The sequence below is a fragment of the Triticum aestivum genome, chromosome 1A (genome assembly GCF_018294505.1).
Source record: "Triticum aestivum cultivar Chinese Spring chromosome 1A, IWGSC CS RefSeq v2.1, whole genome shotgun sequence".
NCBI lineage: Eukaryota > Viridiplantae > Streptophyta > Magnoliopsida > Poales > Poaceae > Triticum > Triticum aestivum.
In genome coordinates this window covers 566576764-566598315 of record NC_057794.1, presented here as the reverse complement: position 1 = coordinate 566598315, position 21552 = coordinate 566576764, and the positions used below count along the sequence as shown (strand labels likewise).

Below are 21552 nucleotides of genomic sequence, written 5' to 3'. Positions count from 1 at the left end.
AGTCCCTCCGCTCCCAACGCTTCCACCCTCTCTCTCCCGCCCCGTCCGGCCGCCGCTATTCTCCGGCCGCCTCCTCATCATGCAGCCCCCCGCCGTCCCTACTAAACCACGTCTTGACATGGCCGCCACCACGCCCGCGCTTTGTCCGTAGTTTTGGCCATCGATCAGAGGTTTGGCCGTCGCCGTCTTTGCCGGTCGCAGAGGGGACACGACCGCCGGCGACGTACCATGGCGGCCTCGGCAGCTTCCGACGAGAGCTCCATAGCGGCCAGTAGCCGGCCGGCAACCACCCCTGCAGCGTCGAGGTGATCATCGCGGCCTCTTCGCCACCACGACCGCAAGGTGTTCGGCATTTTGCCCACAAAGGTATGGACAGTGGAGACGAGTTTTTCTTCCATAACTTCCTTTGTTCATCGGACGATCCGTCGTCGGATGATGAAGATCTTGTGGTGGCTGCACTGGTCGTTCACGACTACATTCAAGGGCAGCTTCCTCGGTACAGGGGTCATTCTCTTGTCGTGCTCCCAACATGAACCGCAACAAGGAGAGAGGCCGCGCCCTGCTCTATGCCAATTACTTTGCCAACACCCCGCTCTTCAAGCCGGATAAATATCGTCGCCGTTTTCGAATGGCAAGGCATGTCTTCAATCGTATCTGAGAGGGAGTGGTTGCTCATGACCCATACTTCGAGTGCAAAATGGATGCCCTTGGCAAGCTTGGATTCTCCTCTTACCAGAAATGCACCACGGCCATCCGCATGCTTGCATATGGAATTCCAGGCCATCTGGTGAATGAGTATGTGCGTATGAGTGAGACAACATGTCTGATGTCAATGTATAAGTTTTGCCAGGCTGTGATCGAGGTGTTTGGCCCAGAGTACTTGAGGCAGCCAACTGTGCTGATACAGAGAGATTGTTGGCGACCAACGCAGCTAGAGGCTTTTCCAGGCATGCTTGGCAGCATAGATTGTATGCACTGGGAGTGGAAGAACTGTCCATTTGCTTGGCAGGGCCAGTACAAGGGGCATGTCAACGGGTGCACTGTCATATTAGAAGCGGTGGCATCGCAGGATCTTTGGATATGGCATTATTTCTTTCGCATGGCAGGTTCTCACAATGATATCAACATGTTGCAGCGTTCTCCAATCTTCGCGAGGCTTGCAGAAGGCCACTCCCCACCTGTCAGCTTTGAGATCAACAGCCATCAGTACAACAAGGGATACTATCTAGCAGATGGTATATATTCTCAGTGGTCAACTTTTGTGAAGACAATCTCGAAACCCCAAGGTGAGAAGAGAAAGAGATTTGCCCAAATGCAAGAGAGTGTTAGAAAGGATGTGGAACATGCTTTTGGTGTGCTTCAATCCCGGTGGGGCATCGTTCGAAACCCTGCACTGTCATGGGATGAAAGGAAGCTTTGGGAGGTGATGACTGCTTGTGTGATCATATACAACATGATCGTCGAGGACGAGCGTGATGAGAGTATATTCAACCGAGGATTTGATTATCAAGGTGAAAGTATTGAGCCCCTGCACCAAGACCCGGCCACATTTGAACAGTTTGCCCAATTCCACCGTGAAATGCGTAATTGACACACTCATTTGAATCTTCAAAATGACTTGGTTGAGCACGTGTGGGATCACATTGGCAACCAACAGATGTATTGGTCCATTTTATGTTCAATCAAGACAATTTCGATTTGGTTGTAAAACTATTTTATTAAAGACAATTTCAATTGGGTTGTAAAACTATTTTAATTTTCAGACAAATATTTGGGTTGTAAAACTAGTTTTGATGAAAATATGGGCATTTTTGGCCCTGACGGACATGATGGGGCAAAGGGATGGGGCCGCGCGCTGGGCGCACAGCCACCGCATCCCAGAACACGCCCGGAAACGACCCCATTGCCCTACCCAAATAGACAAAACCCGTACAAAACGGACGTTCGTTTGGGGTCACGCGATGGAGTTGGCCTTAGCACGTACGTACCTTGACAAGACCAGAGAAGGCTAAATTTCATGTTTTGACCCTTTTTTCAAACATATTCGAGATCTGACCCTAGTTTGGAAAAGTTTCGAGATATGACCCTTTTGCTACCGCTAGGGACCATGGCGGTAGGGTATAACAGCCTACCGCCAAGGACCCTGACGGTAGTGTTGCATGCCCTATCGCCAAAACCCGTCTAAGTATTGAACACAATGCGTGCTCGTGCCTACCGCCAAGCACCTTGGCGATAGGGTTGTGCAGGCTATCGCCAACCCGTTTGGTGGTAGAGATGTTTCCTACCGCCAAAGTCCCTGGCGGTAGGCTATTAGACTCTACCGTCATGGACTCTGACGATAGCAAAAGCGTCAGATTTTGATTTTTTTTATCTTAGGGTCAGATCTCGAATAAGTTTCGGAAAAAGGTCAAAACACGAAATTTTGCCACCAAAGAACATGCTGATCACAATCAGAATTAATAAATACGTCGTGCATCCGCCGTTCCTAGGTAGGCTCCGGCGTCCTGCTTTGCTTTGCTAGCGGTCCTGGCAAAGGAAGGACAAAATACTACACTTCGAAGGATATCTATAGATTTGATGCACTGGTTGGTCGGAGAGAGGCACAAGGCAGCTGTGGAGTGGGTAGTTTTACTTGCTTCTAGCCGTTAACGCTCGCGCGGCTATATGTTTGGTCCTTGTCGTCTGCTTTGGTAGGCACATCTACTCGTAGAATCAAATACTCCCTCCATCTTATTTGCAGAAAAGAAAATGCTCCCTCCATTTGCCTTTCCGCAAAAAAAAAAAAGATACTCCTTCTGCTCACAAATATAAGATGTTTTGAATATTTCAATATTGACTACGCATGCACTATAAATGAACAAACAGATACACTAAGACATGTCTACACATTTTTTCTTCAAGAATACAGTACAATCGCAGATACTCATAATGAACGCACACTAACCCTTATGAACACATCCACGTTACCATATTCTTATGACTTACGGATGTAACGTGGCCGGATCTGGTGGTCGTTGGCGGCCGGCGGCGGTTTCTGCGGTAGCCGGTGCACACGATCTGGTGCCTCCCCTCCTCCCCTGTTCGGCGTGCGGGTCAGCCTCATTGGGCCGCGCTTCCTTGGGTCGTCGGTTCTGTACAGAAAGCACTGCTGGTGGCGGTGATCTAATTCGGGCGAAATCCCTGGTCGGTCATGGCCGGTCGCGTCGACGGCGACGCCTGAGGGCGCCGTTCCTCTCCTTGGAGGCGTTGGTATGGACTGATCCCCTCACTTCCCCTTCCCCTCGGTCGTTCCCTTCTTGAAGGCGCCGCTTTGGGAACCTTGGGGCTGGGTGGCGCTTGTGGGTGGTGGGCGACGGCGGTGGTGTGGACCTATCCTAGCATGGATCGGTGTCCGTTGCTTGGAGCTGGACTCGCGTAGGTGGAGGTCGTCGTTTGGCTACGTAAGATACTCTTTCCGTTCACAAATATAAGATGTTTTGAATATTTTAATATTGACTACGCATGCACTATAAATGAACAAACAGATACACTAAGACATGTCTACACATTTTTTCTTCAAGAATACAGTACAGTGGCATATACTCATAATGAACGTACGCTAACCCTCATGAACACATGCACGTAACCATATTCTTATGATTTACGGATGTAACGTGGCAAATTGGTTGGAAAAAAAAGGAGGTGGGGGAGGGGCCCGCGACGAAATTCAGGGAATTAGTGTAAATAAGTAGGGAAGGAAAGTCCGTACATTGTCTCATTTTTTTCTGAAACAGTTTTAATTGTATTTTTTCGTTTTTCCTTAACAACTAAAATATGCTTTCACAAAAAAAGTTCAAATATGTGATAGTTTCACCGCCGATTAAGTGGTAATTTGCCAGCTAGGCTCGTGTGTAGCACCAGAAGCATGGAGAGAGTCGCAGAATGAACGTACACGTACGAAGAACAGTCGCTGGCCGGAGCTGTCGTCCTACGTTGTACTAGTAATGGCGAGGATTCACTGGAGCAACGTGACGCCGGCCGTGCCTGCCAACCAGCGGGGTGATGAGGTGCTCTACAGCTACGTTTCATCTTCTTTTTCCGTCCATGGTACGACTACGCTGGTCGTGGCGACAGCGAAGTGACACGAAGAGTGGGTGCACGGACGACGTGAGGGAAAAGAGAGATGGCGATCGGCATCCGGGGTCAGGGGCTGGCCATGGCATATCTGCGTGACAGCTCTCGTGTCTTTTGTTTCAGTCGCCAAAAAAAATATTCACATGTCACACAAGGCAACACACTATTTTGAAGATACGTACGGTGAAAATTGACTTCAACTTGAAGATGAAGATTGCTCCCCAAGGCTTTACCTCTACTACTTTTATTTAGAAGATTGCTTATCAAGACTACGATCTTCTGCTATTTATTTTATGATGATTGATGGTGTTTATGTTGCAAAAGAAATTCTAGTCTTCTTGCTATTTTTATTATCTCATTAACGCATGTAAATATTTAGCTAACAATGCTATCTTCTCCAAACTTTTTTCTGACAGGAATTTTTTCCTTCAAACTTCCTTCCAATATCAGTGATAATTACCATGGATCACCTTTTCTGAAAAGAGAAAAACCTCAGTGCGGAAAGAGTAAAAAAAGCCGGCGTCGGCATCGTCGTGATGCACCGCTCGAAAACGACCGAGGCCAAGTCAAGCCGGGGAATAAAACCGGGCCGGGCGCGTCCCGCGAAAAGGACCCGCCTTTGCTCCTGCTCGCCCCATAAATCACGCCGCCCCGCCCAAGACCCACCCAAAAGACTCGTCCAGCTCCCGACTTTCCAAGATGGCCATCGCCGAGACGGCAGCGGTGGTGGCGACGACGACGTCGGAGACGGCGCCCATGTCCCCGGCCTCGGCGAAGGCCGGGGCGGCGGCGATCGCTCCGGCCACGCGGCGCGGGTGGCTGCGCCGGCTCGTGCCGAGGGAGTACCTGCCCCGGAGCCGCCGGTGGAAGACTCGCGGCGCCAGTCCCGGTGGTGCTGCGGAGGCCGCGAATGGGGGCGGGGCAGCGGGGCCGTCGTCGTACCGGAGGCTGGCGTCGTCGCTGTCGCGGTCGTTCCGGTGGAAGCGCATGCCGGCGCTCCCGTCCCTCAGCCTGCGCGCCGGCTCGGCGTCGGCGGCGCTGGACGAGGTGGCCTTCCGCGTCATGTACGTCGTGGAGGCCGTCGTGCTCGGCCTCGCGCTCTCCTGCTTCTTCCTCTGCTGCGGCTGCCACATCTAGCCTGCCACCAGCCATGTATTCTCTGTTAGTACTACTGTTTGTTAGTTGCTCTCGGTTCTTTGGTTAGTAATTTTTTCGTTTTGATCGATCGACTACTCTACTCTGCTGTAAATTTTCCACCGTGATGAAAATCCATGGAAAAATTCCCAATCTGCTCAATATGATTTTCCTCGTTGGGGATGAACGGATGATGGTGTGAATTGTGATGCAATTTTAATTTATGGAGCCGGGAGTTGTTTATTACAAGGTCTGTCGCTGTCTCGTGCAAATGCTTTGGGCAGTTGGTGATTGGGAGTGAAGGAGGACTGGAAGAAGAGGTCATGGCCATGGAGGAGGCGACGGCGACGGCGTTTGGCTTCCCGGCGGAGGTGCGGCCGGGGGGCACGCGGGTGGGCTGGATCGGCATCGGCGTCATGGGCGGCGCCATGGCCGCGCGCCTCCTGGCCGCCGGGTTCGCGGTGACCGCCTACGCGCGCACGCCGGCCAAGGCGGGGGCCCTGGTCGCCGCCGGAGCGCGCCTCGCGGACTCGCCGGCCTCCGTGGCCGCGGCCTCCGACGTGGTCTTCACCATGGTCGGCAACCCCGGGGACGTCCGCTCCGTGGTCCTGGACGCAGCCTCGGGCGCCCTCGCGGGCCTCCGCCCCGGCGGCGTCCTCGTGGACTGCACGAGCTCGTCCCCCTCCCTCGCGCGCGAGGTCGCCGCGGCCGCGCGCGCCGCCGGCTGCCACGCCGTCGACTGCCCCGTCTCCGGCGGCGACGTCGGCGCGCGCGACGGCACGCTCGCCCTCCTCGCCGGCGGGGACGAGGCCGTGGTGGCCTGGCTCGCCCCGCTCTTCGCGCACCTCGGCCGGCCGACCTACATGGGCCCACCCGGCAGCGGGCAGAGCAGCAAGATCGCGAACCAGATCGCGGTGGCCGGCGCCGTGGTCGGCCTCGGCGAGTCCCTGGCCTTCGCCGGAGCCGCCGGGCTCGACGAGCGGCTGTTCCTCGGCGCGGTGTCCAAGGGCGCCGCGGGGTCGCGCGTGATGGACATCTTCGGGGAGCGCGCGCTGAGCCGCGACTTCTCGTCCGGGGGATCCGTGCGGTACATCATCAAGGACCTCGGCATGGCGCTGGAGGTCGGCGACGGCCAGGAGGAGGAGGAGGTCAACGTGCTGCCAGGGTCGGCGCTGTACCGGCAGATGTTCTCGGCCATGGCGGCCAACGGCGACGGCGAGCTGTGCCTGCAGGGACTGATCACCGTCGTCGAGCGCCTGAACGGCATAATGCGCAAGTAAGGCAAGACCGCAAGGCAGGTGTTCGTCAAAATGCGGCAGCCGGATATGAATCTCATGGTCATGTACTATTATTAGTTCAGACAAAATTCGATCTCTATGGCATGTTTTTAAGCAACAATTCGTTAACCTTATCATGGATGATAATGTTATCGTGCTTTTCTCGCTGATTTGTGGATGTTATTTTTGCTGCTTCCTTCTTGATGTAACATTAGTGGTTCAGTTATTTTTGCCAAGTGTGGTATTCAGATGATATGGTAGTAGTAATCTGAGAGCCAAGGAGCAATTTGCAAAGGCTGCAAAATTCCAAGGGCCTCTTGCTCAATTCCAGGTGTCTGTCAGGTATTTGCACCGTGCAAGATAGCATATCTACTCTGGAGCCTCCTCTGTGCAGTGCACTGCTTCAGTCTCCTTATCTCTTTCACTCCCAGAAACCTTCAGCAGCAACAATGGCAGCGCCGGGCTCCCTAGGACTTCTCCAGGCGCCGTCCTTCTCCGCGGCCAAGTGCCGTCCGGTGGCGGCGAGCCGGGGAGCGGCACGAGCCGTGTTCGCCGTCCGCGCTTCGGCGGCTTCTGCGGCCACCAAGGACGCCGTCCTCATGCCCTTCCGTGAGAACAGGGCTCTCAAGGTCTCACTCTCTCCATCTTGACACCTTCCGTGCAGTAATAATTTTCCATTGCTTTGATGGACTCTGATGATAGATGTAGTAGTGTGTTGTATCTGTCACTAGTTCTGATAGATGCAGTAGTGTGTTCCCTTCAGACTGGATGGATGGTGCAAGTCCAGAAGTCATCTCTGGGTTGAAGCGTGGAGCAATAAAAATTTCATTGCTTTGATATGATGGAATGTTCCTGCTGGACTCTGATGATAGTGATTGGCCTTTTGCACCTGCAGATCATTTCGGGGCTTCAGAACTTCGACAGGTCCAATGTTGCGTCTGTCGTCACGGCTGCGGATAAGGTAGTGCATTTATTTTCCATGCTCTGTTTTTTACAGTTTAGCTCTTGCGGAGCGATGAAATGGTGCATAAGTTCTGATCTCTTTTGAGATTTTGATGGATAAACAACTGTTGGCCTATGAGCTTTGTTTGCGGTAAACCTGATAGCTTTGCAGACTTTTTTTGAGTTTGAAACCGACTGGGCAACACAATGATGTTGCGTTTTCTGGTTACATTGGAATTGCTAATATTGCCAGCTTAGGTCACTGCTGAGCTTGTCAATCGAGAAGTCTGCAAGTAGAAGCTAGCGTTTGATTAGTACCTAAGCCTCGTCGTTTATCTGGTCAGAAGAATCAGAACCAGCACATAGTATCCTTCACATGGCAGTACATCAATTGTGAATTCTGTTTTGGAGAAGTCATTGTCAATGCAAGTTTTTTGAATAGTTTGGATTGCTTACCACATGTGTCACATGGTAACGCAAGTTAATTAGCTGCAGCGACAAAGTATCCTCTTCAGATTCAGTCCACGTCAGGGAAATCAGTATCCAGGAAGCAACTGTTTTTATTAGTATTCAGGAAGCAACTGTTGTTATCATCCCACTCTGATACTCTTTTCCAACTAATAAATTTTCTAATAAGTAAGTAAAACTTTATATGAACCTTTTAAAAAAACTTATGATAACAAGCGGAATTCAGTACAAGTGCCTCTATTTTGTATTGAAATGTATTCAGGAGGCCAACGCCATGATTTATCTTGCTTTGGATATAAAAATGATCCACTTATCCAAATATAACAGTTATGTCACGAGGCTATTATCTTAATAATCTTGTTGCTGACCTGCATATATCACAGAAATACTTAAAAGACTACTCATTATCACAAGCTTGTCATCTTGTTTAATGATTGCAGGGAGGTGCTACCCATGTTGATATAGCATGTGACCAGGACTTGGTAAAGCTGGCGCTTGAGCTTACTAACCTCCCGGTGGGTTAACCATTGACAGAGTCATAAGAAATCGTGAACTGTAGTTCCTTTACCCAATTGTAGAGTTAACGTATGCTAACTGCATTATGGGAATTGCATCTTTGCAGATATGTGTATCGTCTGTGGATCCTTCAGCATTCCAATCTGCGGTAGAAGCTGGTGCTCAAATGGTCAGTCTCTAACTTTGAATGGCACCTGGGCAACGTGGTTCAACTGCATTTTATTTACTCTGCTAGCCACTGGCCTTCACAAACTTCTCTCATGCAGATTGAGATTGGAAACTACGACTCCTTTTACGATGCAGGCATTGAATTCTCATCTGAGCAAGTAAAAGTTTCAGCTTATAGATATTTAAAGTTATCGATTTTTGCTATTGGTTCATCTGTTTACTGAGATAAACCATCATTTCTATGTGGAAACTTAGATCCTCGTTTGATCAATTTCAGATACTGAACCTGACAAGGGAGACAAGGAAGATACTTCCAGACATCACATTGTCAGTAACAGTTCCCCACACTCTGAGCCTTCCGGATCAGGTATATCATCCTCTGTCATACATTCAGTTACTAGGTTTCTTGAAATGACAGTTAACAAGTGCATTTATCTGGAATCCTTTTGTGCAAAATTACAGATGAGACTTGCAGAGCTACTTGAAGAGGAAGGCGCTGATATCATCCAGACTGAAGGCGGGAAGTGTTCTAGTCCAACAAAGCCTGGTGTTCTTGGACTAATAGAAAAGGTAGCGCAAAAATGCTAAATATAAGTATAGAACACGCACTATCAAGCACCGTTATTTTTTGTTTCCCTAATTCATAACTGATGTTCAACGAATTGTAGGCAACACCAACATTGGCAGCTGCATACTCCATCTCTAGGGCCGTCAGCATACCGGTGATGTGCGCATCGGGGCTAAGTTCAGTGACTGCACCAATGGCAGTAACCGCAGGAGCTGCTGGCGTGGTATGTGTACCTTGTGTCTCAAACTTCTGCGGAATGATGAGCAAGCAGTGAGATAGTGTGATGTGAACTCTGTGACAGTAAATAAACCAACACTGATCCAGAACATTTTTGGACCATTACACATTACATCTGCTAGCTCTCATGACTTCTTCGTGTTGCATCTGAAATATACCTTTTTCCTGCTTGTTGGAACATGTGAGAGTTTATTCATTCACAGGAGCTGATCATCTTCTCCACACTGTGGCTGCAGGGAGTTGGCTCTGCGATTAACAAGCTCAATGATGTCGTGGCAATGATTGCCGAGGTGAGGAGCATTGCGGAGGCTCTGGGGACGAAGGCTTCGAGGAATGTGTCCGAGGACCCGAGAAGAGTTCACAATTAGTATTACTATTCTAGGTCGACACGGCTTTTCTCTGGACAAACTCGAGAATTCAGTAAGGAATCAGGAGATGCAGTTCCAACAGTTTAGCATTTCTCCTGTCTGCTAGCCTTTGTGCAGATCTAGAGAAGATTGCCTGAAAGAGCTAAGATAACTAAATCGGTTTACGCCTTCCTCTTTATTTATTTATCATATTATATCTATAGAATTGGAAGATATTCTTGCTGGTGATATGACCAGACAGTGATAAAGCTACTTTGAATATCAAGCTAGCAGGGGTCCTATCCATCACCAGGCGGTCAAGTTCGGGTTGTTCTTATCGATCCATTTCATCATCAATAACATGCCAAGCGTCCAACTAATGTCTACGATTGTGTTTACTAAGTTGTACTAGAGCTGCGACAATTAATTTGGATCGGAGAGAGTATCTTATTTGCCTCTAGAACATAAAACAAAGGTTGCCTTCACATGGTCGTTAGCCAAGTTTTCACATTCATCAAATATTACAGTTGCTGATATATGCTCCTCCTCCATTGTTCATAGTTTCAATCACCTCCATGCAACCTGCCTAGAAGCAAACTCAGTTGCATGCCAGCATAAGGGCTAAATAACTTCCGTGCAAAAAGAGCATAAGTTTCTCCTATATCAACATCGTATACCTGATCAAGAAATTTACTCGACGCGCCAGTGAAATTGCCTCTCGAGTCTTTGGTTATCATTCCCACGCCCCCCTACATGGTATCCGCATCAAAGGATGCATCAACGAGACCTTCACTTTGTCAGCAGGTGGTGACATCCAACCATGGTGCTTCACCGTTGATTTTTCTTTTGTGAAAAAATAATGAAAATTACATTTAGAGTCGTAGACTACCTAGCGCTGCCGTCATCGCCCCTTCCTCATCGGAGCCGGGCAAAACTTGTTGAAATAGACAGTCAGGAAGTTGTCGTGCTAGGTCCTCATGCCGCCGACGAATAGAAGCGTAGATCAGAAGGATCCAACCTGTAGACACATCAACATAGGCAAACTAAGACTAAATTTTCTGTTGATTTGTTAGTATAAGCTTTTTCATAGTTTGCTGCTAGAGCGGCAATGGTCAATGCATTTATTGTCAATGTTTTAACCAAATTTGCTTCTACATTTGGGGTTGATATTTAATGCTCCATGACCAGATGTTCGACTCAGCTTCCACCCATGATGATGCTCCCACTCGGTATAATATGCTGATCGAGAGAGACTTTTTGTGTGGTCTATCGCAATTGGCCAAAAAAGATCTTAAATCAACTCCTCACCCCATTTACTAGATTGTGGGTTGATCAAATCATTAACACGAGTGATGTTAATGATCGATTGTTCATCTTGTAGCACCGTTGGGTTTCTAATTATGGCTATGTGCATCATCTAATGCAGAGGCCCTCCTTTTCAAGAAAAACGATGGGTACCCACAATTTTAGTTTTTAAGCCATCTTGTACTCTACATATGCTCCGCTTTTTGAAAGTCTGAACTCCCACCATGGTACTCTGCCCAGTGAAGGACGAGTCCTTCAAATGAGGTGCAAAAGATCCTCAATCGGATAATAGCTTGCTTTTAACACTCTGGCACAAAGTGAGACAGGATATGAAATCAATCTACATGCTTCGTTTTCGTAACATCGCAAGATTGAAGTAGTGTATATCTCTACATTTCATTGCACCCTTCTTCTGTGGTACACACATCTTCATCCAAGCAAACCAATGCATTCTCTTTTGATTTTCCTTGTCACCCCAACAAAAATGTGACATCAAATCAGTAATCCCCTTACATATATTTTTGGGGATTTTGAAGATTGACACCACATATGAAGGGATAGCTTGTGCCAGCGCATTGAGAAGCACCTCTTTTCCACTTAAATACAACCTTTTTCTCCACATCCATTGATTATTTTGCAAACTCTCTCCACTAATTGAAGTAGTCAAACCTTTCAGCCCCATTTGACCTAATGTAGCGCAATAATCATCAAGGATTGTACAGGGAGATGTTGCATTTTGCACATGCGCTTTCATTAGGATAAGAGAATCATCTGCAAATAGCAAATTGGAAATTTGAGGGCCTCCCGGCATACCTTGACACAATAGTGTTTTCTTGTATCTCCAGCATGAGTGAACGAACTTGCTAAACCTTCAGCAAAAAGAATAAAAAAGGTAGGGGGATTATGGGTCTCTTGTCATAGTTCCCTACTAGGTTTGATGGTCTGCATCTCTTGCGAATTAACTTTGAGTTGGTACTCAACTGTGGTAACACATGAGATTATCATCTTCACCCATTATGCCGCAAAACCTAGTCTCGGCATGATTTTCTCCAAAAAAGGAAACCATTTGCATGGCCATCAGCTTTATGCATATCCAAGATAACGACACATAACTCATTCTTTCCATCTATTTACTTATTAATCGTGTGAAAGCTTTCATATTCATGTCTTGCATTGTCTGTGATTAGCCATCTCGACACAAATGCACTTTGTGTTGGACTCATAATCTTTGGCAATAACATTTTCATTCTTGACACCAACATTTTACGTATAATCTTATAGACGACATTGCATAAACTTATCAGTCATAATCGCAATACCTTTTGTGGTGATTGTACCTTTGGAATCATCCTTATCATTGTTGTTCCACCCTTCCGATAACACACCAAAGTTTCCCTATGTTGGTATCTGCTCCACTAAATCACCTCTAACATTGTCAAAAGTCGTTCAAAAAATATTGCATGCAACCTTCCATCCTTGTACTTTTAAATCACGGAATATGTGATGTAAGTAATGTAATTGTTCAATCCTATAGGATTCAAGAGGACACAACATTACAACCCTATTTTTTTCTTTCAGATCCTCTGTCTTATGAATCCCACAGATCAAAAGTCCCCATCCCCTAGGTCTAGTTGAGGGTATAAATACCAAATTCCCATTCAATCCTTTCCTTAGAACTACTATATGATTTTATTGCTTCATTGATTGAAGTATAATCGACCTTTATTGTTTTTCTTCATTTCAGTTTTAAATCTGATGTTCATTATTGTTTTGATGAGTTGCACATTCAATACTTCTTAACACAACAAAGATGGAGTTTAGTTTAGGACTAGTCTCATAGATTGTGAGAGCTATTACTTCATCGCTAGAGGGATCGTTCCATGCCTTGGGAAAGTATTGTTTTGCTAATTGATATGTCGATATAATTGTAAGCAACAACATATGAACATGAGAACCATCCTTGAGTGAGCAAGCGCTAAACTAATGACATATATCGTACATAATAAACCCTTTCATTGCTTTCTGTCTCTCTCTCTCTCAACTTTGTACTATCATGACATGTGAAAACATCGCGGCCACTTTGTTTCGTACTAGTCTATAGTCCAAGAGCACAACAAGATTAGAGCTAGGAATGAAACCATACCCCCTTCCACTCCATTAATTTTCCTTCGATGAATTAGCACATGATCTGCTTTTTCATTAATAATGGGGAAACAAAACATATATACATAGGTTAAAGCACAGAAAAAAGAAAACTACTAGGACGGACACAAATGTCCCTACTCTCACATAGGTAACTACTCTGTCGCCTCCAACATGATACATAATCCATCACTCGTTATTATACTCACTACCATGGGGGCGCTCATCGATTTCCCTTCAATAGTTTTGCAGGTTTGTTCCCTCCATATGTTTTAGACGATGTATGTTGCCAGGGGAAACTTTCTTTTCTTGATGTCTTCTCCTAATCTGGCATTGATCTTCTTCCACCTTGTCTTGACCAAATCTGAGTCGATCATTGATCACGACGCCCACGGGTGTTGTACCGCAAAATCGTGCCAAACTTTCTTTGTGTATGGGCATACTAACAAATGTGAACCCCCTTCCAAGACCTTATCACATAGGAGGGGGGGGGGTAAATTCTGGACAACTTCAATTAAGTTAAGAATGTGATAAATGATGCTTACTCCCAAAAGAAGCCTCTTATGTTCCTAATATTTGATACTATGGGGGCCTTTGACTAAATTCAATGAGACTATTTGCTTGAGGTTCTTCAGGGTTTTGGCTTTGGACAGAGCTCTTCCAAGATATGAACTTTGTTCATTGCTTCTTCCTCTTATAGGGTGCTCCTTAATGGAACTTTGAGGATGCCTTCTGGTCATAGAAGAGGGTAGCGACAAGGCTACCTTTATGGAAGGAGAAGCTGGACTAAGAGACACGCATATGCAAGTTAAGTGGAGGGCTAGTGGGTAGATGGAGAATTACCTTTTTCGAAACATTATGAGATTAGATGGGCTATCTGGAAATAGATGATCGGATACTTGATCGGGTGAGCATGCTATGTTATTGTAAAGCTATCCTTGTGACCTTTTCGATCGATCCAAGTAACTCAACGCCAATGGCGGAGCTTGAGCAAAATATAAGAGGGGCCAAGACTTGGAGGTGTACAAAATTAGTTGGGAAGGAGGGGCTAATCCCTAGTTCAAACACTATTTAGGTCAAAATCTAGCATGCTCTTCAATGAATGAAAAAGATTAAGGGGGAGGGGCATGGCCCATGTTGGTCTACACTAAGCTCCACCACGACTCAACGCAATCTGCAAACACAATTGTTTCCAAATAGTTGCTAGACATGCACATGTTTAAACTAGCGGGAACATCAACCTTCATGGATCTAAGAATTTTTGCATAAAATTTAAGCTAATAGAGTGTTGGTATATAGGAACAAATAGTCATCCACAATTTATTTCTTTTCATGCCATTTTGTAAAGAAAATTACCATCATAGCTAGCTTTATTGGAACACTTAAAGGGTCCACCTAGAAACTTAACAAACTGTTAAGGGCTCATTCTAGTTACAAGAATTCGGATTAAAACAACTTAGCCATTTCATGTGTTGCTTCATTTGCTTCCCCAAGACAATGCATGAACTCCACCTTCCAAGACAATCCAACTAATTCCACACAAACCGTTACTGCCTCATGATACGTCTCCAACGTATCTATAATTTTTGATTGTTCCATGCTATATTATATTCTATTTTGGACATTATTGGGCTTTATTATACACTTTAATATTATTTTTGGGACTAACCTATTAACCGAAGGCCCAGCCCAGAATTACTGTTTTTTTTTATTTTAGGGTTTCGCAGAAAAAGAATATCAAACGAAGTCCAAACGGAATAAAACCTTTGGGAACGTGATTTTCGGAACGAACATGATCCAGAGGACTTGGACCCTACGTCAAGCAATCAACAATGAAGGGGGCGCGCCTACCCCCCAGACGCGCCCTCCACCCTCGTGGGCCCTCTGTTGCTCCACCGACGTACTCCTTCCTCCTATATATACCTACATACCCCCAAACTACCATATACGAAGCCAAAACCCTAATTCCACCACCGTAACTTTCTATATCCACGAGATCCCATCTTGGGGCCTTTTTCGGAGCTCCGCCGGAGGGGGCATCGATCACGGAGGGCTTTTACATCAACACCATAGCCCTTCTGATGAAGTGTGAGTAGTTTACTTCAGACCTACGGGTCCATAGTTATTAGTTTGATGGCTTCTTCTCTATTTTTGGATCTCAATACAAAGTTCTCCCCCTCTCTTGTGGAGATCTATTCGATGTAATCTTCTTTTGCGGTGTGTTTGTTGAGACTGATGAATTGTGGGTTTATGATCAAGTTTATCTATGAACAATATTTGAATCTTCTCTGAATTCTTTTATGTATGATTGGTTATCTTTGCAAGTCTCTTCGAATTATCAGTTTGGTTTGGCCTACTAGATTGATCTTTCTTGCATTGGGAGAAGTGCTTAGCTTTGGGTTCAATCTTGCGGTGTCATTTCCCAGTGACAGTAGGGGCAACAAGGCACATATTGTATTGTTGCCATCGAGGATAACAAGATGGGGTTTATATCATATTGCATGAGCTTATCCCTCTACATCATGTCATCTTGCTTAAAGCGTTACTCTGTTCTCTTGAACTTAATACTCTAGATACATGCTGGATAGCAGTCGATGTGTGGAGTAATAGTAGTAGATGCAGGCAGGAGTCGGTCTACTTGTCTCGGACGTGATGCCTATATACATGATCATACCTAGATATTCTCATAACTATGCTCAATTCTTTCAATTGCTCAACAATAATTTGTTCACCCACCGTAAATACTTATGCTCTTGAGAGAAGCCACTAGTGAAACCTATGGCCCCCAGGTCTATCTTCCATCATATTAATCTTCCAATACTTAGTTATTTCCTTTGCCATTTATTTTACTTGCATCTTTTATTTCTCTTTATCATAAAAATACCAAAAATATTATCCTATCATATCTATCAGATCTCACTCTTGTAAGTGACCTGTAGGGATTGACAACCCCTTATCGTGTTGGTTGCGATGATTTATTTGTTTGTGTAGGTGCGAGGGACTTGTGCGCGACCTCCTACTAGATTGATACCTTGGTTCTCAAAAACCGAGGGAAATACTTACGCTACTTTGCTGCATCACTCTTTCCCCTTCAAGGGAAAACCAATGCAGTGCTCAAGAGGTAGCAAGAAGGATTTTTGACGCCGTTGCCGGGGAGGTTTGCGCAATACAAGTCAAGATTTGACTCCCGACAACGAGTCCCTTGTGGCGCCGTTGCAAGTCAAGACATACCAAGTACCCATCACAAACCGTTATCTCCCTTATTACATTATTTGCCATTTGCCTCTCGTTTTCCTCTTCCCCACTTCACCCTTGCCGTTTTATTCGCCCTCTCTCTCCATCCTCCCTCTCTTTTTCTCTATTTGCCTCCTTTTGCCCGTTTCTTGTTTGCTTGTGTTTTGGATTGCTTGTTTTCACGATGGCTCAAGATAATACTAAATTGTGTGACTTCACCAATACCAACAATAATGATTTCCTTAGCACTCCGATTGCTCCTCTTACCGATACTGAATCTTGTGAAATCAATGCTGCTTTGTTGAATCTTGTCATGAAAGATCCATTCACCAACCTTCCTAGTGAAGATGCCGCTACCCATCTGAATAGCTTCATTGATTTATGTGAGATGCAAAAGAATAAAGATGTGGATAATGATATTGTTAAATTGAAGCTATTCCCTTTTTCGCTTAGAGATCGTGCTAAAGCTTGGTTTTCTTCTTTGACTAAAAATAGTATTGATTCATGGAATAGGTGCAAAGATGCTTTTATCTGTAAGTATTTTCCTCCCGCTAAGATCATCTCTCTTAGAAATGATATTATGAATTTTAAACAACTTGATCATGAACATGTTGCACAAGCTTAGGAGAGGATGAAATTAATGATACGTAATTGCCCGACACATGGCTTGAATTTGTGGATAATTATACAAAAATTCTATGCCAGCTTGAATTTTGCTTCTAGAAATCTTTAGATTCGGTTGCGGGAGGCACTTTTATGGAAATCACTTTAGGAGAAGCTACTAAACTCCTAGATAATATTATGGTTAATTATTCTCAATGGCACACTGAAAGATCTACTAATAAGAAAGTGCATGTGATAGAAGAAATTAATGTTTTGAGTGGAAAGATGGATGAACTTATGAAATTATTTGCTAATAGAAGTGTTTCTTCTGATCCTAATGATATGCCTTTGTCTACTTTGATTGAGAATAATAATGAATCTATGGATGTGAATTTTGTTGGTAGGAATAATTTGGGTAACAACGCATATAGAGGAAACTTTAATCCTAGGTCGTATCCTAGTAATTCCTCTAATAATTATGGTAATTCCTACAACAATTCTTATGATATTATAATAAGATGCCCTCTGATTTTGAATCTAATATTAAAGAATTTATTACTTTGCGAAAGAATTTCAATGCTTTGATTGAAGAAAAATTGCTTAAGATTGATGAGTTGGCTAGGAACGTTGATAGAATTTCTCTTGATGTTGATTCTTTGAAACTTAGATCTATTTCACCTAAGCTTGACATCAATGAGTCTCTCAAAGCCATGAGAATTTCCATTGATGAGTGCAAAGAAAGAACCGCTAGGATGCATGCTAAGAAAGATTACTTTATAAAAGTGTGTTCTTCTAGTTTCCATGATAATAAAGATGAAGATCTAAAAGTTATTGATGTGTCCCCTATTAAATCTTTGGTTTGCAATATGAATCTTGATAATGATGGGACTGAATATGATCCACCTTTACCTAGACGGCGTTCCAAAAATTCGGAGTCTTTAGATCTTGATGCTAAAATTGTTAAAAGTGGGATTGAAGAAGTCAAAACTTTAAATATTAATGAACCCACTATTTTGTTTCAAGGAATTTAATTATGATAATTGCTCTTTGATAGATTGTATTTCCGTGTTGCAATCCGTGCTAAATTCTCCTCATGCTTATAGTCAAAATAAAGCTTTTACTAAACATATCATTGATGCTTTGATGCAATCTTATGAAGAAAAACTTGAGTTGGAAGTTTCTAACCCTAGAAAACTTCATGATGAGTGGGAACCTACTATTAAAATTAAAATTAAAAATCATGAATTCTATGCTTTGTGTAATTTGGGTGCTAGTGTTTCCACGATTCCAAAGACTTTGTGTGATTTGCTAGGTTTTTGTGATTTTGATGATTGCTCTTTAAACTTGCACCTTGCGGATTCCACTATTAAGAAACCTATGGGAAGAATTAATGATGTTATTATTTTTGCAAATAGGAATTATGTGCCCATAGATTTTATTGTTCTTGACATTGATTGCAATCCTTCATGTCCTATTATTCTTGGTAGACCTTTCCTTAAAACGATTGGTGCAATTATTGATATGAAGGAAGGGAATATTAGATTCCAATTTCCGTTAAGGAAAGGCATGGAACACTTCCCTAGAAAGAAAATTAAATTACCTTATGAATCTATTATGAGAGACACTTATGGGTTGCCTACCAAAGATGGCAATACCTAGATCTATCCTTGCTTTTATGCCTAGCTAGGGGCGTTAAACGATAGCGCTTGTTGGGAGGCAACCCAATTTTATTTTTATTCCTTGCTTTTTGCTCCTGTTTAGTAATAAATAATTTATATAGCCTCTGTTTTGGTTGTGTTTTTTGTGTTTAATTAGTGTTTGTGCCAAGTAGAACCGTTGGCAAGACTTGGGGAAAGTTTTTTTAATCTTGCTGTAAAAAACAGAAACTTTAGCGCTCACGAGAATTGCTGCCATTTTTATTTATAAAGTGATATTTAGTTAATTATTTTTCAATATGATTAATAGATAAATTCCTCACGTCCATCAATTTATTTTATAATTTTTTGTGTTCCATATCTTGCTTTAGCTACAGATTACTACAGACTGTTCTGTTTTTGACAGATTCTGTTTTTTTCGTGTGTTGTTTGCTTATTTTGATGAATCTATGGCTAGTAAAATAGTTTATAAACCATAGAGAAGTTTTAATACAGTAGGTTTAACACCAATATAAATAAAGAATGAGTTCATTACAGTACATTGAAGTGGTGTTTTGTTTTCTTTCGCTAACGGAGCTCACGAGATTTTCTACTTTAAGTTTTGTGTTGTGAAGTTTTCAAGTTTTGGGTAAAAGATTTGATGGATTATGGAACAAGGAGTGGAAAGAGACTAAGATTGGGGATGCCCATGGCACCCCAAGATAATCCAAGGACACCTAAAAGCCAAAGCTTGGGGATGCCCTGGAAGGCATCCCCTCTTTCGTCTACTTCTATCGGTAACTTTACTTGGAGCTATATTTTTATTTACCACATGATATGTGTTTTGCTTGGAGTGTCTTGTATTATTTGAGTCTTTATTTGTTAGTTTTCCACAATCATCCTTGCTGTACACACCTTTTGAGAGAGACACACATGATTCGGAAATTGTTAGAATACTCTATGTGCTTCACTTATATCTTTTGAGTTATATAGTTTTTGCTCTAGTACTTCACTTATATCTTTTAGAGCACGTCGGTGGATTTGTTTTATAGAAACTATTGTTCTCTCATGCTTCACTTAGATTATTTTGAGAGTCCTACAAAACAGCATGGTAATTTGCTTTAATTATGTTAGGCATTCAAGATTAATTTTTTTTTCTTATGAGTGTGTTGAATACTATGAGAAGTTTGATACTTGATAATTGTTTTGAGATATGGGGATGGTAATATTAGAGTTGTGCTAGTTGAGTAGTTGTGAATTTGAGAAATACTTGTGTTGAAGTTTGTGATTCCCGTAGCATGCACGTATGGTGAACCATTATGTGATGAAGTCGGAGCATGATTTATTTATTGATTGTCTTCCTTATAAGTGGCGGCCGGGGACGAGCGATGGTCTTTTCCTACCAATCTATCCCCCTAGGAGCATGCGCGCAATACTTTGCTTTGATAACTTGTAGATTTTTGCAATAAGTATATGAGTTCTTTATGACTAAGGTTGAGTCCATGGATCATACGCACTTTTCTTCCTTCCACCATTGCTAGCCTCTCTAATACCACGCACCTTTCACCGGTATCATACACCCACCATATACCTTCCTCAAAACAGCCACCATACCTACCTATCATGGCATTTCCATAGCCATTCCGAGATATATTGCCGTGCAACTTTCCACCGGTCCGTTTACTATGACACGCTCCATCATTGTCATATTGCATTGCATGATCATGTAGTTGACATTGTATTTGTGGCAAAGCCACCGTTCATAATTCTTTCATACATGTCACTCTTGATTCATTGCATATCCCGGTACACCGCTGGAGGCATTCACATAGAGTCATATTTTGTTCTAAGTATTGAGTTGTAATTGTTGAGTTGTGAGTAAATAAAAGTGTGATCATCATCATTTTTAGAGCATTGTCTCAAGTGAGGAAAGGATGATGGAGACTATGATTCCCCCACAAGTCGGGATGAGACTCCGGACGAAAAAAATGAGGCCATAAAAAAGAGAAAAGGCCCAAATAAAAAAATATGAGAGAAAAAGAGAAAAGGGACAATGCTACTATCCTTTTACCACACTTGTGCTTCAAAGTAGCACCATGATCTTCATAATAGAGAGTCTCCTATGTTATCACTTTCATATACTAGTGGGAAATTTTCATTATAGAACTTGGCTTGTATATTCCACTGATGGGCTTCCTCAAAATGTCCTAGGTCTTCGTGAGCAAGCGAGTTGGATGCACACCCTCATATAGTTCCTTTTGTTGAGCTTTCATATATTTATAGCTCTAGTGCATCCGTTGCATGGCAATACCTACTCACTCACATTGATATCTATTGATGGGCATCTCCATAGACCATTGATACGCCTAGTTGATGTGAGACTATCTTCCCCCTTTTTTTGTCTCCTCCACAACCACCATTCTATTCCACCTAAAGTGTTATGTCCATGGCTCACGCTCATGTATTGCGTGAAGATTGAAAAAGTTTGAGAACACCAAAAGTATGAAACAATTGCTTGGCTTGTCATCGGGGTTGTGCATGATTTAAATACTATGTGTGGTGAAGATAGAGCATAGCCAGACTATATGATTTTGTAGGGATAACTTTCTTTGGCCATGTTATTTTGAAGAAACATAATTCCTTAGTTAGTATGCTTGAAGTATTATTATTTCTATGTCAATATTGAACTTTTGTCTTGAATCTTTCGGACCTGAGTATTCATACCACAATTAAGAAGAATTACATTGAAATTATGCCAAGGAACATTCCACATCAAAAATTCTATTTTTATCATTTACCTACTCGAGGACGAGCAGGAATTAAGCTTGGGGATGCTTGATACGTCTCCAATGTATCTATAATTT

At 43.7% G+C, this 21552-nt stretch overlaps 2 protein-coding genes across 2 annotated transcripts; both read left to right on the top strand.

Moving 5' to 3' along the window:
• Positions 1 to 4726: 4726 nt before the first annotated feature.
• Positions 4727 to 5409, top strand: LOC123068489 (uncharacterized). Its single transcript, XM_044491076.1, has one exon. It carries the CDS (start codon positions 4813 to 4815, stop codon positions 5248 to 5250), a length of 438 nt encoding a protein of 145 aa, XP_044347011.1. The 5' UTR covers positions 4727 to 4812; the 3' UTR covers positions 5251 to 5409.
• A 144-nt stretch (positions 5410 to 5553) lies between these two features.
• On the top strand, positions 5554 to 10056 carry LOC123068482 (probable 3-hydroxyisobutyrate dehydrogenase-like 3, mitochondrial). Its single transcript, XM_044491066.1, has 9 exons — positions 5554 to 7153; positions 7420 to 7485; positions 8375 to 8449; positions 8557 to 8619; positions 8717 to 8776; positions 8896 to 8985; positions 9081 to 9188; positions 9287 to 9409; positions 9660 to 10056. The coding sequence occupies exon 1, from the start codon at positions 5571 to 5573 to the stop codon at positions 6525 to 6527; it is 957 nt and encodes a 318-aa protein (XP_044347001.1). The 5' UTR covers positions 5554 to 5570; the 3' UTR covers positions 6528 to 7153; positions 7420 to 7485; positions 8375 to 8449; positions 8557 to 8619; positions 8717 to 8776; positions 8896 to 8985; positions 9081 to 9188; positions 9287 to 9409; positions 9660 to 10056.
• Positions 10057 to 21552: the final 11496 nt, after the last annotated feature.